The sequence below is a fragment of the Diospyros lotus genome, chromosome 2 (genome assembly GCF_014633365.1).
Source record: "Diospyros lotus cultivar Yz01 chromosome 2, ASM1463336v1, whole genome shotgun sequence".
In the NCBI taxonomy this organism is placed as follows: Eukaryota; Viridiplantae; Streptophyta; class Magnoliopsida; order Ericales; family Ebenaceae; genus Diospyros; species Diospyros lotus.
Window position 1 is genome coordinate 47,716,184 of NC_068339.1, and position 17,032 is coordinate 47,733,215.

At 38.3% G+C, this 17,032-nt stretch overlaps 2 protein-coding genes across 6 annotated transcripts in view; one reads left to right on the forward strand and one right to left on the reverse strand.

Annotated features, from left to right (window-relative positions):
- Nucleotides 1-17,032, forward strand: part of LOC127794575 (signal peptide peptidase-like) — a 62,989-nt gene that overhangs the window by 39,667 nt on the left and 6,290 nt on the right. For all 5 annotated transcript variants that reach the window (XM_052325786.1, XM_052325791.1, XM_052325792.1 and 2 more), the window contains 3 exons: nucleotides 7,156-7,206; nucleotides 8,618-8,704; nucleotides 8,809-8,878. In XM_052325786.1, the coding sequence (XP_052181746.1) occupies nucleotides 7,156-7,206; nucleotides 8,618-8,704; nucleotides 8,809-8,878 (208 nt within the window). The remainder of the gene's footprint in view (nucleotides 1-7,155; nucleotides 7,207-8,617; nucleotides 8,705-8,808; nucleotides 8,879-17,032) is intronic.
- Nucleotides 1-17,032, reverse strand: part of LOC127794853 (protein translocase subunit SECA1, chloroplastic-like) — a 59,875-nt gene that overhangs the window by 32,126 nt on the left and 10,717 nt on the right. The window lies entirely within an intron of this gene.

The window sequence follows — 17,032 nt, forward strand, 5'->3', positions numbered from 1 at the left end:
AATTAAAAATAAGGCAATTTTTACCATTATGTGCCCATCAAATTTTCTTTTCAATGCCATTAGTCAAACCTTTATACTCTATAACATGTGTGTATAACACTATGTAATCGCACCTTCATCACTCAATCCCGTTTTCTCCATTTTTTGCCTTCTCACTCCCCATTAGAGACACAAATTAAATTCTCTCTCTCTCTCTCTCCCTCTCCCTATGAAAAAATTCCCGCATACATCCATAGAGCACACACCCTCAAATATACTATGCCATCCCATCTGCTTTATTTTTCTATATCTCCCTCCTTTAATAAACCTTAACCACCATAATCCAAGAACCCCCTCACTCCAAAAATTCAAACCCCTCCATCTCAAACTTACCTCTAATTTTCCACATGCACACCCGAACCCGATAAATGAGCTCCATCAACCTCCCACTACCATCATTTTTGACTGGCCACCACATTTATGATTACTTGATGAACCCACAATGATGTTTAATTGAGGCATGGCGGGGTTTCGTTTGTGATGGTGGGTTTAATTTTCATTTTATCTGGCCATGTTATGTTGTCACTTGGTGGATAGATTTTGTCACATGGTTATTGCATTGGGTATAGAGTGAGATAGAGAGAGGCTAGTTTTTGTGATTGGAGCTGATTATGGGTGCTAAAAATAAGTGGGGGGTCTAAGACACGGTGATATATTTTTTAGACCATGTGATGGAAAAATAATGATAGTAAGATAAAATGGTGACAAAGTGTTAGCCATTTGATTTGGAAATTGAACCTAAGGAGTCTGGATGGTGGTTGGAGGTGGTTCAAGCTATGAGTTTGGTACTAGATTGTGCGTGCACGCGTGTGTGTATATATATGCATATAAAGTGTGATTTATAACAAGCATGGAAATATAGAAAGGATTAGTGTGTGTAAAGTTTACTAAGCTTTTTTTTTCCCAGATAGGAAATGGTTGATTGCTCAAGGGGTAATCTGGTACAGAATGTTTGAAATAATAGAGAGGTGTCAGCAATTTCTCATACCACCTGCTAGGGATATGTATGTTATTAAAAAACCTGAAGTGATGTGCAATAACTTGCTCTTATTCTTTCTGTTGTATGAATCATATACCATATTAGAAAACTTGATTAGAAGTTAAATATACATGGTAGAAAGTATAGAAGAGGAATAAATTAAAGACATTGATACACTTCTTCTTCTTCTTCTTCTCTCTCTCTTTCTCTCAACATTCTTTCTTTTCTGGAAGCTTGTTGATGCTAGGTAGTTGCTCTTAAATTTTCTTAGAATAATACTATAAAAAGATTTTCCTAGGATTAGTCTTGAGACTCGGGAGATGAAAGAATCAGAGAAGGCTATGGGTATCAGCAGGCTTCTAGAAGTCAGTTAGCTACATATTGTAACGGTAACCGCCGCGCGTATAAGGTGGCTGCCGATTCCGTTTAAATCCTTGAAACTCCTGCCCTTTATGGTTTATAAATAAAGGGGCGGGGGGGGGGGGGGGTTCATTTCAACTACTGATTTTCATTTTATCTCGAGAGAAAGAGTATGTGCTGTGTATGCTAGAGAGAAGTTTGTGTTATAGCTTTGTAATCTTTGGTTAGGACAGCTTGTGTATAGGGCTATGAGAAAGTGCAGTGCGTGTAATCTGTTTTTCTGATTTCAAGATGGTGAAGCCAAGACCCTCAGCAGTCTGGACGTAGGATCTCTGAAAAGGAGATCTGAACCAGGATAAATCTTCTTGTGTCACATGTGTGTTTGAGTTTTGTGTTGTTTTCTTGTATCTTAAAATTTTGTCCTTCTTCGTGTGAGTGAGTGTGTAATCCTTGAGGGATATCCTAGAGTGTGTGAAAACGGGAATTGAGACAACAAAAATGCCTTAACAAACATGTGACTTCTAACTGTAGCTATGTTTCTTTTCTCAAATTTTTTCTTTTTTCTTTATAAAAAATTCTTTGTTTGGTTAAGGGGTTATCTATTTTGTAGAAAGGGAGAAATGGAAGTGGTATTCCCACACATTTTATTGATATGAATTAGAAATATTTATATAAGTAGTTTCCTAAGAATTCTCCTAACAAACATGCCACTTGTTGATTAGATGGAACATTGGTGATTTGTAGAATACTTGAGTCCAACTTTTCTTTCAAGAAATGCCTGTCAATCTCTATATGCTTAGTCTTGTCATGTTGAACAGGATTATGAGTTATGCTAATAGTGGATTGATTATCTCTCAACAATTCGATTGGCTTTGTCACTGGACTCTTTTAAGTCTTCTAGGATAATCTGAAACCATAATAGTTCACACACACCCAAGGCCATGACTCGAAATTCAGCTTCTGCACTTGATCTAGCAACCACTCCTTGCTTCTCACGCATGCATGTGTTCTTTAGTAGGGCTATGCATAAATTGACTTACTAGGCTGACTGCAAAGGATATGTCAGGCCTAGTATGTGAAAGATATATCAATCTCCCTACTAGGCATTGAAATCTTCCTTTATCTACTTCTTTGTTGCTTCCAGTATTAGCCCCCAATTTTATATTTGGATCAACTAGAATTTTTGACCCTCTTCCTCCTAGCAATCATGTTTTAGAAAGTAGATCAAGTACATATTTTCTTTGGGATAAGAAGATACCTTCCTTTGAGTGTGCTACTTCAATGCCCAAGAAATACCTCAATGGACCAAGGTCTTTGATTTCAAATTCCCGGGCTGTTCATGTAAATCATTCCCTGTTACCACTATATCATCCACATATACCAGTAGTGCTGTCACCTTATTTCCTATGTGTTTGATGAATAAAGTGTGGTTTCCTCGACTTTGGTGATACCCCATAGATAACATGGCCTTTGAGAATCTACCAAATCATGCACGTGGGGATTGTTGGAGGCCATACAAGGCCTTCTTGAGTTTACACACGTGGTTGGTTCATGTTTGCTCTTGCTTGAATCGGGGTGGTATATCCATGAAGACTTCTTCTTCTAAGTCGTCATGCAAGAATGCATTCTTGACATCACGTTGTTGTAATTTCCATCCATAGGTAAATGCCAATGCTAAGAGGATTCTAGCAGTTGTCATCCGGGCAACAGTGACAAATGTTTCCAAATAATCAATGCCATAGGATTTGAGTATAGCCCTAGGCAACTAGTCGTGCTTTATACCTGTCAAGTGATCCATCAGCTTTGTACTTTAAATTGAAGATCCATTTACATCCCACTGGTTTTACATCTTTTGGTCTAGTTACCAGTTCCTAGGTATGGTTCTTTTCTGGTGCCTTCATCTCTTCCATCATGGTTGCTTTCCAGTTGACATCTCTCATGGCTTCCTCTACGGATTTGGGAATAGCAATTGCATCCAAAGAAGTCAGGAAGCTTTTATGGGCAGGTGATAGGCGATGGTAGGATAAGTAGTTGGCCAATAGGTGTTTAGTACATGCCCTAACCCCTTTTCGAATAGCAATGGGAAGGTCGAGGTCTGTATGCTCCAAGAACGTTGAGTTTGGGTTAGGATTGCTGGATGTGGGGTTCTCACCTGGTGTGTTATCCAAACTCAGGTTCGGAGTTGATGTCAAGTGTGGCTGAGGATCACCAATGGGCTGCCTTCTCTTATAGACATAGGGAGAGCCTTTGTATCTAATAGAATCAATATGTCCAAAACCTTCCTCCTCCCTAGGAAAATTGGGTAAGATTAGAGAGGCAGGAACTAAAGGGTGAGAGAAATCAGTGCCTAATGGTGTTGTTCCAAGGGTAGGGTTAAGATTTTCCCAATCTAGGTCAGGTTGATCAATGATGGTTGGTCTGACTGGGGTAGACTCAAAGAAAGGCTGTGATTCATTGAATGTGACATCCTTAGAGACATAATTTTTGAGATTCAGGATGATAACACTTATACCCTTTTTGAGTAGGAGAATACCCAAGAAACACACATTTAAGAGCTCTAGAGTCCAATTTATCCCCGTGAATAACACTTTTAGGGGCAATAGTGTATGGTGATTTATTTCAGGAAAAAAAGGTCATTAACTTTTGGAAAGGACTGAGGTAATTAATAACCCTAGAATGCACCTTATTGATGACATATGTGGCTGTCAGAACTGCTTCCCCCCAGAAATATTTGGGCACATGATGGTGATGAAGGATGCTTCATGTGACATTTAGAAGATGCCTCATCTTTCTCTGTGTCACCCTATTTTGTTGGGGAGTTTCAACACAAGATGACTCATGAACAGTGCCCTCCTTCTAAAAATAGTTATGCAAGTGGGTGTTAAAATAATCTCGGGCATTGTTAGTGTGAAATCATTTAATAGGAGTGCCGAATTGGGTATGGATCATTTTACAAATGAGGGTAACACTGATCCTATTGCGGCCTTTTCTTTTAGAAGACACCCCCAACATATGTGCGTGCAATCATCAATAAATGTAATGAACCACTTTGCCCCAAAGTAATTAGATATTTTGGATGACCCCCAAACATTAGAATGAACCAAATGGAATGGCATAGAAGCCAATTTATTGCTAATAGAATAAGAAACTCGATGATGTTTTGCAATAATACATTCATCACATTGAAAATTGCTAGGATCTAATGAATTGAATAAAGATGGAAACATTTGTTTTAACACAATAAATGAGGGATGTCCTAATCTAAAATGATGAAGCCATATAGTAGAAAGGTTAGAGGCAGACTGAGAGGAGGGGTAGACCAAACTATGTCGCTTCCTTATAGAGTCTTCACCCTTCCCATCCAAGATGTAGAGCCCATTGTGAACCCTAGCCACACCAATCGTCTTCCCTATGCCCTTGTCCTGAAACTTACATGTGTGGTGAGAAAACAACAAAGCAATTTAAATCGTTGGTTAGTTTGGTAATAGAGATCAAACTTGTTGTTAGGCTTGGGACATGAAGAACTTGGTTAAGTGGTAACCAAAAAATTGATGATACTTTGCCTTTTCCTACTATAGAGATAGTAGTACCATCGGCAATTGTGATTTATTTAGTGGGTTCAAGAGCTTCATATGTTTCAAAAAACTGAATGTTAGGGGTCATGTGGTCGGTAACTCCCGAATCTAGGATCCATATGTTATTCTTATCAGTTGTAGAAGCAATGAAAGACTCAAAGGAAAGGTTACCTTGCTGCACCAAGGAGCATGAGGCTCCATCTTGGAACGTCCGAAGGAAAGCTTTTAGTTTGCCTAATTCCTTTGGATTTAGTTGTGTAGATTCTTCCACATCTGAAATATCTTTCCTTGTTGTCTCCTCTTCTGGATCTTTGTTAGATAAATAGCCTTGATGTTGCCCCATGTTCTTGAATCCTCCGATCCTGCTTAACACGACCTCCTTTCCATGTAGCTTGAAATAGGTTTCTCTAGTGTGCCTTGCCTTCCTACAAAACGTGCACCATTGTCCTTCATGGTTGGAGGTTCGGTTCTGAGCCCCAGGCCTATAATCCGACCTTCTAGGAGCCTAGTATGTTGTTTTTCTAGATTTGTTGCTGCATTCATCTTGCTTGCTAACCAAGGCCGATCCTTCTGTGCTATGGACAAAAAGCATGGTAGATCTTCCATTCTCTTCACTCCTAACAATAGCACAAACTTCATTTAAATTAGGTGACTTATCCTTACCAAGGACTTGTACTCGAACCTGATCAAACTCGGGATTTAGGCCTGCTAGGAACTCTACTATCCGGTCTTGTTCAAGGATTCGATTGAGAGTGGCAGTGTCCTCTTGGCATACCATCTTAATGGCTTGATATTGATCAAGCTCTAACCAAAGACCTCTCATCTGATCGTAGTATTCAATGACAATTGCATGGCCTTGTTTGGTACCACTGATCTTTGTTTTAACATCAAAGATCACTGATGCATCCCTGACTTGCGAGTAGGTCTGCTGTACAGTCTCCCAAACTTCATGGGCAGCATTAAGGAACATGATGTTCTTGCTGATCTCCAGTTGCATTGAACTCCACAACCATGACATGATGCGGGAATCTTCCACATCCCATGTATTAAAGCTGGGATCATTAGCTGCAGAAGGGTTTGCTGATAGGTGGCTGCTTTTTCCTCGCCCTTTAAGAAGTGTCTTGACTAGCTGAGACCATTGGAGGAAGTTCCTACCATCCTACCATCTAACTGATAGGATGGATGAATGCCTGGTAACTCTCTAGCAATAAGAGGTTGATCCAATGGAAGGATGTCTCCGGTGGTGACTATCGGAGTTGGATTTGTTGTTGAAGTGTCTGACATGATGGACGAGGGAAACCGACAGTTGAACACAAAGGTACGAACATGAACACGTTTGGAAGGCACGGACACGAAGGATTTTGACACTAGGGATGGGCTTAAAAGACGTTAGAGGATAAATCTGGAGGAGCTAGAAGCGAACGGCTAGCGGAGGTGCCTTCACGCACTAGCGCGTGGGGTAGGAGTGAGCTTGGACGGCGGCGCGTGGCGGCGCATGGGGTTTCGATCGCTGGTGATTTTTCTGGGGTTGGTCGATCTGGAGATGGCGAACCCAATGGTGGTGGTGGTGGTGGATGATGGTCGGATAGAGGAGTTCCGACTTGAACAGTGCAATGAAGGCATTAGGGTTTACTGTATCAGCCTATTAACGAGGCTCTGATACCATGTAGAAAGGGAAGCGGTATTCTCACACATTTTATTGATATGAATAAGAAATATTTATACAAGTTTCCTAAGAATTAGCCTAAGATTTAGGACTAGATTACATCCGTATTCTTTAGATTACAACACTAAAAGATAAATCTAAGAAATAATACAAGATAATACAAAGCAAGAATTAAATAAAACAAAATAAATAGGAAGATGATAATGGATGATTATCTTGGAATCTTTAAGGCCCGGCCCGGTCCTGTTTTTATTTCTTCAACATAATCACTTAGATTTATGTCCAAACTTTGTGTCTGATGCCATAAAAATTTAATTGATGTCTTTTACTGTAAAAGAAGACACAATAATTCAGTTGATGCTCTTTATCTATCAAGAGAAAGGAAAAGAGGAAGAGAAGCAAATCTCATTGGCGTTGTATTTTCTTCTATCATGTGGAAAGTGTCTTTTGTCTTAATGTTTACCTGTTTGTCTGAGATAACAATATGTTGAGGTCTGAAGTGTTTGCTTTGCCTTTTCAATGTTCTGAATTTGAAGGGAATTGAAATGCTATCACTTGGATCCTTCAAGACTGGTGCCATCCTTCTGGTAAGAAATAAATCGATGGATTCATGCATTTCCTTGTTTTCCTGATAACGTATTCAACACATCTGAATTTTCATGCATACCTGTTGTACTTGTCAGCTGACAGCATCAAAACTGTTGAAAAACCTTCTTACTCTATTCTTTTCAACTTATATGTTGGCCATTAAAAGTGGAATAATATGACGCAAGTGAACAACCCTACTTAAGATTCAAACAGTTCATTTCTAAGGGATGTCCATGGGGTAATTGTTGGCACATAGTCCACGCCATGATAGAACTCACTGGTTGTTGCCATTTTGAATGGCTGCTGAGACTCTATGCCTCTGCACCTTATTAGGCCTCATGGGCTTGAGCATGGTGAGGATGCTTCCTCTCTGCAGGAGATTGGTTTCTTATTCAGGGGTCACTGGTGTGGTTAGAGTTTTTTCACGGAGAATGGAAAAAAATTCTTTTTGTATAATAATATGTTTTAGAATATGAAATTCAAATACATTAAAGAAGTTTTATCCTTGTTTTGCTTGATTTATTTTGTTGTTGTATTATAGGAGATTTACTAAAATAACATCCAAACTGTTATTACCTTGGTTTTGTGGTTTACATCAATGCCATTTTTTATGAACTGGATGAGAACTACGGTTATGGAATTGAAGACTCTTTTATCCCATAATGAGAGGTACTTTTCATAGTATCTCTTAATATGAAGTTCATGGCCAGATAAAACTAAAGTTCCATTAGAGTGTGTTCCCACAGGCAGAAGTCAAGAGAATGCAATTGCATTATAGAGTTGTAATTGCTGATTGAGCAAAGTGTTAATTTATGTAATTTAAGTATCTCTATTCAACTCAACTTGATTAAGCTTTACCCCAACTTGTAGGGGTTGCTACCTATATCCATTTTCTCTGTTATGCTTTGTCAAGGGCCAAGTTTTCTGTTAACTGACAGAATATCTCATCTCTTCATCTATGATCTCAACCCAACTTAATTTTGGGACCCCCATTGCACCTAGCATTATCCTCAATATTAAATAATCTTCTTTGAATAATTGTCCTGATGATATTGAGATGACTTTTAAAGCAAAAGGGTTTGTTTCTGATGGGATTGCAACAACTCTGTTGCCTTTCTGTTGCCACAGTTATTGTCCTCATATTTGAGTATTTCTACATTTTTTGCCGCCCCTATTTTTTTATTGTATCTTCCCTCCCCCTTGTTAGTTTGAGGTGTTAGGGTTTATAGGGTACTTCAGTAAAACCAATAGCATGGAAACTCGTCAGATGATTGCAACAAACAGATTTTGTAGGTTAGATTTGATTTTAAATTGGCTCACCCTGGGCACGCCTCTCTCTTCTTCATTACTGTACGTAGTCACTGGTTCCACCTTTCAACTGATTCCTTGTTTTGGTGAAATAATTTGCAGGCTGGACTTTTTGTATATGATATTTTCTGGGTTTTCTTTACCCCAGTGATGGTTAGTGTTGCCAAGTCTTTTGATGCTCCTATAAAGGTCAGTATGTCAGGCTAATTGAAATTATTCATATTTTAAATTATTTCTGAAATCACTACGTTTGTAGCTGTACTGTTCTGATTGTAATAACATAAACTCTGCAGCTTTTATTCCCAACAGCAGATGCTGCACGCCCATATTCGATGCTTGGACTTGGGGACATAGTTATCCCAGGTGTGATATTCATGTTGAACTAGAAAATCTATCTTTCTGAAGATTGGCCATGTAGTGTATATCTGTTTCTGCTATGATAATGGAGTCTGTTATCAGGCTGCATATTTTTCAGGTCACCTTTAATTAGTTTTTGATTCTTCTCAACAAACTTGATTACCCTTGTCTATCAATCTGCTCCTAATATGCTTGCGCCTATTTATCATTCACATAGTGGCAAAGTTTTGCACTCTGCACAATATATAATTGGAGTTTGACCTTTATCATTACATTCCCTGAGTCTTAACTGTTAAATCCCGTGGAGTTAGAAGTTTGGAAGTGTTCTAATCCAGCTGATCTGTTTTTTGGAGATTTCTAAATTCTGTTTTTGGAGATTTCTAAATTCAGGTTTAGGGAACTTTCCTATTCTTGTTTAGGAAACTTCCTAATTGTATATAGTCAGTACTTTACTTTGTTTTTGTTGTTTCCTATGTTATATAATCCTCATCTCTATAAGAGAACTTGTAAAGTTTCATATGTGAAGATGAATGAAAGTAAAAACATTCTGTTTCTACATGGTATTAGAGCCATAGGCAGTCTGTCCTTTTTTCATTCTCTCTATTACTGTGTGCCTTCATTGCCATAGTTGTGTTAGAGTCTGATTCCAGTATGTCAGCTATTTTTTCCTCGTTTCTACTATGTCAGAAATTTTAGAGACCACTACTCCAATGTCAAAAGGAGATGGTGTCCCGTTTGATCCGCCTATGGGGAACACTTTAACTAGTGAAGTACTGGGGATGCATCATTCCTATCGACTTGATGGGAAGAACTATCTACAATGGGCTCGACTTGTGCGGATGTTTTTGAAGAGACGAGGGAAGATAGCTCATTTAATTGAGCTAGTTCCACAGGTTTCAGATCCTGGCTTTTCTACATGAGATGTCGAGGACTCTGTGATAATGTCCTGGATTTGGAGTTCAATGCAGCCCGAGTTGAGTAAAAATTGTATGTTCTTGTCTACTATTAAGGAGATTTGGGACACTGTAAAGCACACTTGCTCTAAGGTGCAAGATGCATCTGTGATTTTTGACATTAAAATGAAGATAAGTAGTACAAGACAGGGTTCTTTGACAGTCACTGAGTACTACAATAAAATGAATGGGTATTGGCTTGAGTTGGACCATTACCAAGATATTAGGATGAAATGTAGCGAGGATGCAGCCACCCTGAGTGCAATATTTGAAAGGGACAGAGTCGTGGAGTTTTTAACCGCTCTTAATTCTAAATTTGATCATGTAAGAGTGCAAGTCCTTGGAAGGGAAAAACTTCCCTCATTCAATGAAGTATTTTCTAGGAGTTTAGAAGAATAGCGATGCTAAATGAAGTGAATCCCGAGGGATCTGCAATGATGACTAATAAGATGGGTGCTACTAGATTCAAGTCACAGTAGGGCAGGAATGAGTATGCTTCTAAATCCCAAAATCGGGATGGTTTGTGGTGTTCTTTTTGCAAAAAACCCAGGCTTACTAGGGAAACTTGTTGTAAGTTATGTGGAAAAGAAGTAGTGCTAAACAAGATGGGAGGTTTAAAGAATATATAGTCTAGAACTCAAGCACAAAGCCTATAATCCAACTAATGAAGCATAAACTATTCCTGAAAAGGCAGATCCAATCATCATGGCTAATCAACTGAATGTTGAGGAGATCAGTAAGCTACAAATCTTCTGGAAAACCATTCAAGATGGCACTTGTTCCATGGCTCAAGCACGTATTTGTTTGAATTCTGAATCCTTTATTGCCTCACATACTATTAGGAATAATTTATGGATCCTAGACTCAGGAGTCACCGACCATATGATTTTTGATTTAAATATGTTTGAATCGTATAACTAATGAGTAGCTCCAAGAAGATAATTGTTGGTGGAAGAAGATAAAGCTATGACTGGCTCATGCTAAAGAATAAAACCGAGAGATATCAGATATCTCATCCATATCCTCTTATCTCTTATTGATAATAATTTGGTTCAATTTGCAGTTAGTTATCTATTTAAGTTTGATTATTTAATTTGCTTATGTTGTAATCTAGAGCTATATATTAGGAGTTCTCTAAGAGCTATATATTAAGAGATATTTTAGGAGTTAGAGTTGAAGTTGAATTAGTAATGAGCTAGGAGACTTGTGTATTTATTATCAAGGAATAATCGGAAATCAATGAGGTAGAATTCATTCAATCTACCTAATTTTATCATGGTATCAGAGCCTTGCTCATGAGATATCTGATTAACAAAGAGTTCTTCTTATAAAAGAACTCTTATACAATGGCGGAAAAACCTCAAACCAGCGAGGTCTCTGCATCAAGTCCTCCTTCGGCACCCAGTAGCCAAGTTCCAGCAGCAAGAAATATGCAAGCTCCTATGGCATCGACAGGCTTTGATGGATCCTCCCTACAAATCACTCTTCATAAGTTGAATGGAACCAACTTTCGTGAGTGGTTCCAATCGGTTATGCTTGTGATAAAAGACAAAGGCAAGGTTGGATATTTAACTGGTGAAACAATGCGGCCTAGTACAGAATCTGCAGAATATGGATTATGGGAAGTCGAGAATGCCATTGTCATGGCATGGCTTGTGAATTCTATGGAACCAAAGGTTGGACGGACTCATCTATTTTATAAGACTGCTAGTGAAATTTGGAGTGCTATCCAAGAGATCTACTCAGATTTTGCAAATACTGCCCAGTGTTTCCAAGTTAGATCCACTATTCGATCCACCAAGCAAGGTAACAATTCTGTAACTGACTATTACAATATCTTGACTGAGTTATGGCAAGAGATTGATCTCTTCCATGAGATCACATGGGAATGCTCAGTTGATGGGAGGAAATATGATAAAATGGTGGAGAAAGAACGAATATTTGACTTCCTACATGGTCTAAATTCGGATTTAGACGAGGTAAGAGGAAGATTGCTTGGAACCAAGCCTTTTCCCTCTACGAGAGGTATTTGCTGAGGTTAGAAGGGAGGAGATTAAAAAGAAAGTAATGCTGTCCCATCATTCAACTAGTGAAGGAGGATTATTACAAAATTCTGCCTTGAATACAACTTGAGGAAGGATGTCTACTCCAACTAAAGGCGACAACCAACGAGAAAAACAATGGTGTGACTATTGTAACAAGCCATACCATACAAAAGAGACTTGCTGGAAGCTGCATGGAAAACCACCTAATTGGAAACCTAAGAATCAAAGGAAAAATGGACAATCAGCTGCTTACATGATGGAATCTGACAAGGGAACTCCAGCACCGGTTTCTTTAACTCAAGAACAACTGGAAGTCCTTCACCAGTTGTTGACTGAAACCAAGATACCAAAGCCGATCGAAAGTTCAAACAGCAATAACAATTCTATGGTATCTTTGGGCAAGCAAGGTAAAATTAGTCATTCTCTATTCTCAAAAAGATTGTCAACTGGTGTTTGGATCATAGATACTGGAGTTTCAGACCATATGACGGGTGATATTGATACATTATCAGATTATAAGCCATGTATTCAGAATATTATAGTTTTTATGGCTGGTGGTACTAGGACTTTTGTTCAAGGAATAGGGATAGCACATGTTTATATGATTAAGCCTAAAATCAGTCCTTTATGTACCTAATTTAAGGTGTAATCTTCTGTCAGTAAGTAGGATTACAAAAAAAAAAGAATTGTTCAGTAATATTATCTTCCTCTCATTGTGTTTTTCAGGACATATCTTCGAGGAGGAGGATTGGCAAAGCTGAAGAAAAGGATGGTCTATATCGAATATCAAGGCTGGATCACCAAGAAGAATTTAGGTCCTTAGTTCACTCCTCTCTGATTACTGTTTCTGGAAATAATTTGATGCTATGGCATCAAAGATTAGGCCACCCTAGTTTAGACTATCTTCGATTCATGTACCCTTCGGTTTCTATCAATAAAATTCAAGGCTTCTCTTGTGAACATTGCATTCTTGCAAAACAAATTAGAAGTACTCACTCCAAACATACCTATAAACCTTCACAACCATTTCACTTGGTGCATAGTGATATCTGGGGTCTAGCTAGAATTCCTAATCTAACCAATACTCGGTGGTTTATAACCTTCATTGATGATCACACAAGAGTATGTTGGGTATTCCTATTAAAGGAAAAATCTGAAACTTATTTGATATTCAAGAAGTTTCATCAAATGGTCAAGAATGTCTTCCAATCTTCTATTCATCTTCTAAGAACCGACAGTGGCCGAGAATATTTCTCAAACCAATTTGATGATTATCTAAATGAGCATGGTATTGTCTACCAAAGTTCTTGCCCATATAACCCCTAACAGAATGGTATAGCCGAGAGAAAGAACCAGCACCTACTTGAGACAGTTCGAGCACTCATGTTCACTCAATCAGTTCCAAATTCATAATGGGGAGAGGCGGTACTTACAACAACTTATCTAATCAATCGCCTTCCCTCAAAGCCCCTTCAATTCAAAACACCGTTGAGTGTATTCCTAGAGTCTTTTCCTCACTATACTAGAGCCTTAAATCCACTTCCTCGGTGTACCTCTTTCGTACATCACAACTAGCTAAACCAGTCCAAACTTGATCCAAAGGCACTTAAGTGTGTATTTGTTGGCTATTTCTCCAACTCAACAAGGATATAAATGTTATCATCCTCTTACCAGAAAATTTATTATGTCATGCGATGTTTCCTTCTTGGAAAATAAATCCTTTTTTGCTGACACCAACTTAAACGATATACCAGCAGATTCTTAGATTTCAATCATATCAGTTCCTTTCAACTCATCCATCTCCAGGTCAGTTCCTGAATTCCATCCAAGTTAAGTCCTTGCCACTGAAATTGACCAGCCTAACCATAATCACTGTTCAAGCCCAAAATCCATCTCTCAATTCCAAAATCAGCAAGAAGGGGAGAAAGAGGAAACTGAGATTCAACAAGGTGGTCCAAGCCTGCACAAACCTCCTCTTAAGGTATATTCAAGAAGACCACTAGCACTTTAGCCAACCAATCCTCCAAACCAGGAGGTAAGTCCAAATCAGCAACTTACTGACAGTGTTACTACACAACAGTGTGAAGATGATCTTCCCATTGCCTTAAGAAAAGGGAGAAGGACATGTACCAAGCATTCTATCACAAATTTCCTTGGGTATTCTAAAATATCTCCTACTTATAAGGCATTTACCCTCAGCCTTGATAATGTTGTTATCCCAAGGAATATCTATCAAGCATTGCAGGATAGTAGATGGAGAGAAGTAGTTATGGAAGAAATGACAGCCTTGGAGAAAACAGGTACATGGAGAATTGTGGATCTTCCTAAAGGAAAGAAGGCTGTTGGAAGCAAATGGGTGTTCACATTAAAGTATAATTCAGATGGAAGCCTTGAGAGATACAAGGCAAGGCTTGTAGCTCAAGGGTTCACTCAAACCCAAGGCTTGGACTATGAAGAAACTTTTTCCCTTGTGGAAAAACTCAATTCAATCTGAGTATTGTTGTCCTTAGCAGTAAATATGGACTGGAAATTGCATCAATTGGACATTAAAAATGCCTTCTTGAATGGAGAATTTGAGGAAGAAATTTATATGCGTATACCACCCGGATTTGAGACCGATCACACAAGAAGTAAAGTATGGAAGTTAGAGAAATCTTTATATGGGCTAAAGCAATCTCCTCGAGCTTGGTTCAAGAGATTTAGCAACACATTATACAAGCTTGGATATACTCAAGGTCAAGCAGATCACACTTTATTTACTAAGATTGGGAGAGATAGGAAGAGAACAATTCTAATTGTCTATGTAGATAATATCATCATCACCGGAGACAATCATCAAGAAATTCAGCAACTGAAATAGCAGCTCAAATAGACATTTGAAGTAAAAGAGCTAGGGGAACTACGGTACTTCCTTGGATTGGAAGTAGCAAGAAACGAGGAGGGTATTTTTGTATCGCAAAGGAAATATACTCTAGACTTGTTAAAGGAAACAGGCAAGTTAGGATGTAAACTAGCAAGTACACCACTTGAGCTTAACTGGAAGAATAGAGAAAGAGGAGAAGAAGAAAAGAAGATAATCAAGTAGACAAAGGCATGTATCAGCAGCTGGTTGGCAAACTCATTTATTTATCACACACAAGACCCGACATTACATATGCTGTAAGTATTGTTAGTAAATTTATGCATCTCCCAACTAAAAGACACTTGGAAGCAACCTATCACATCCTTAGATACCTAAAGGGAACACCAGGCAAATGGCTGCTACTCAAGAAAAGCCAAGACAGAGGAATAGTCGGTTATGTAGATTCTGACTGGGCAGGCGCTGTGGAAGATAGTAAATCAACATTTGGATATTGTACAAGGCTATGGGGTAATTTGGTGACTTGGAGAAGCAAGAAACAACAGGTAGTAGCTCGCAGCAATGCTGAAGCGGAGTATCGAGCTATTGCTCAGGCAATCTGTGAAATAATATGGGTAGAAAGGCTGATGGGAGATCTCTCTATGCAAGTATCATCTCCTAAGTTATTATATAGTGATAGTAAATCAGCTATCAATATAGTTAATAACCTTGTTCAACATGATAGAATGAAGCACGTCCGAATTGATCGTCACTTCGTGAAACAAGAAATGGAAGAAGGAGAAATCAAGTTAACCTATATACCCATTGCAAATCAACATGCTGATATTCTGACCAAAGCAATTCTGAAACAAAGTTTTGAATCAATCCGAAGCAAGCTGAGAATATTTGATATATATCCCTTAGCTTGAGAGGGGGTGTTGGTGGAAGAAGATAAAGCTATGGGTGGCTCATGCTAAAGAATAAAATCGAGAGATATCAGATATCTCATCCATATCCTTTTATCTCTTATTGATAATAATTTGGTTCAATTTGCAGTTAGTTATCTGTTTAAGTTTGATTATTTAATTTGCTTATGTTGTAATCTAGAGTTATATATTAGGAGTTATCTAAGAGCTGTATATTAGGAGATATTTTAGGAGTTAGAGTTGAAGTTGAATTAGTAATGAGCTAGGAGACTTGTGTATTTATTCTCAAGGAATAATCGGAAATCAATGAGGTAGAATTCATTCAATCTACCTAATTTTATCAATAACAATAGCCAATAGTGGTGCAGTCCCTATAGCTGGTAATCGTAATGTTATTCTTAATTCCTCATTACTTATTCAACATGTTCTTCATGTTCCTAACCTTTCTAACAACCTGATATTTATTCACCAACTTACCAAAGACCTAAATTGCTATGTTGTGTTTTCTCCTAATAAGTGTGAATTTCAGGCATTGGACACGAGAAAGATGATTGGTGCTACTGAGGAATGGAATGAGCTATACTACTTGAAGACAAGCAGTACTTTCATTAAAAGAGAGCAACCCATTCTTGCTTGTTCATCCCAGCCTACATCTATGACCGAAATTTGGCTCTAGCACTGCCGTTTAGGACACCCTCCTCTTAGTATAATACAATCTATGTTTCCTACTTTGTTTAGGGGTATAAGTGTTTCTAATCTTCACTATGATGAGTTTGAGTTTTCCAAACATCATAGAGTTTCTTACCCTATGAGTAATAAATTATCCTCCATTCAATTTACTTTGATTCATTCGGATGTGTGGGGACCATCTAGAATCCCTAATTGTTCTGGGTCTAGATGGTTCATATCTTTCATTGATTATTGTACAAGGATGACTTGGGTGTATCTCTTAAAGGATAAGGCAGCTATTGGTACTACCTTGCCTATATTCTATAAGATGATCTCTACTCAATTTGGATCCCATATTAAAAACTCCGAATTGATAATGCAAGAGATTACTTCAATCATCATTTGCATAATTTTTCCCAGCAAGAAGGGATTATCCTTGAGTCATCATGTGAAGATACCCTACAACAGAATGGAGTGACAAAGAGGAAAATGAGGCATTTACTCAATGTCACTAGGGCTCTTCTCCTTCACCATTTTGTTCCTAAAGGATTTTGGGGTGAAGCAGTTTTAACTGCTGCATACTTGATCAATCGAGTCCCTTCTAAACTCCTAAACCATCAAAGTCCGATTCAATGTTTGTTTTCCTATTTTTCGAAGGTTGATCTCCATACTTCCCTTCCTTTAAGTCTTTGGGTGTGTGTCTTTTGTTCATGTTTCTAAACATCACA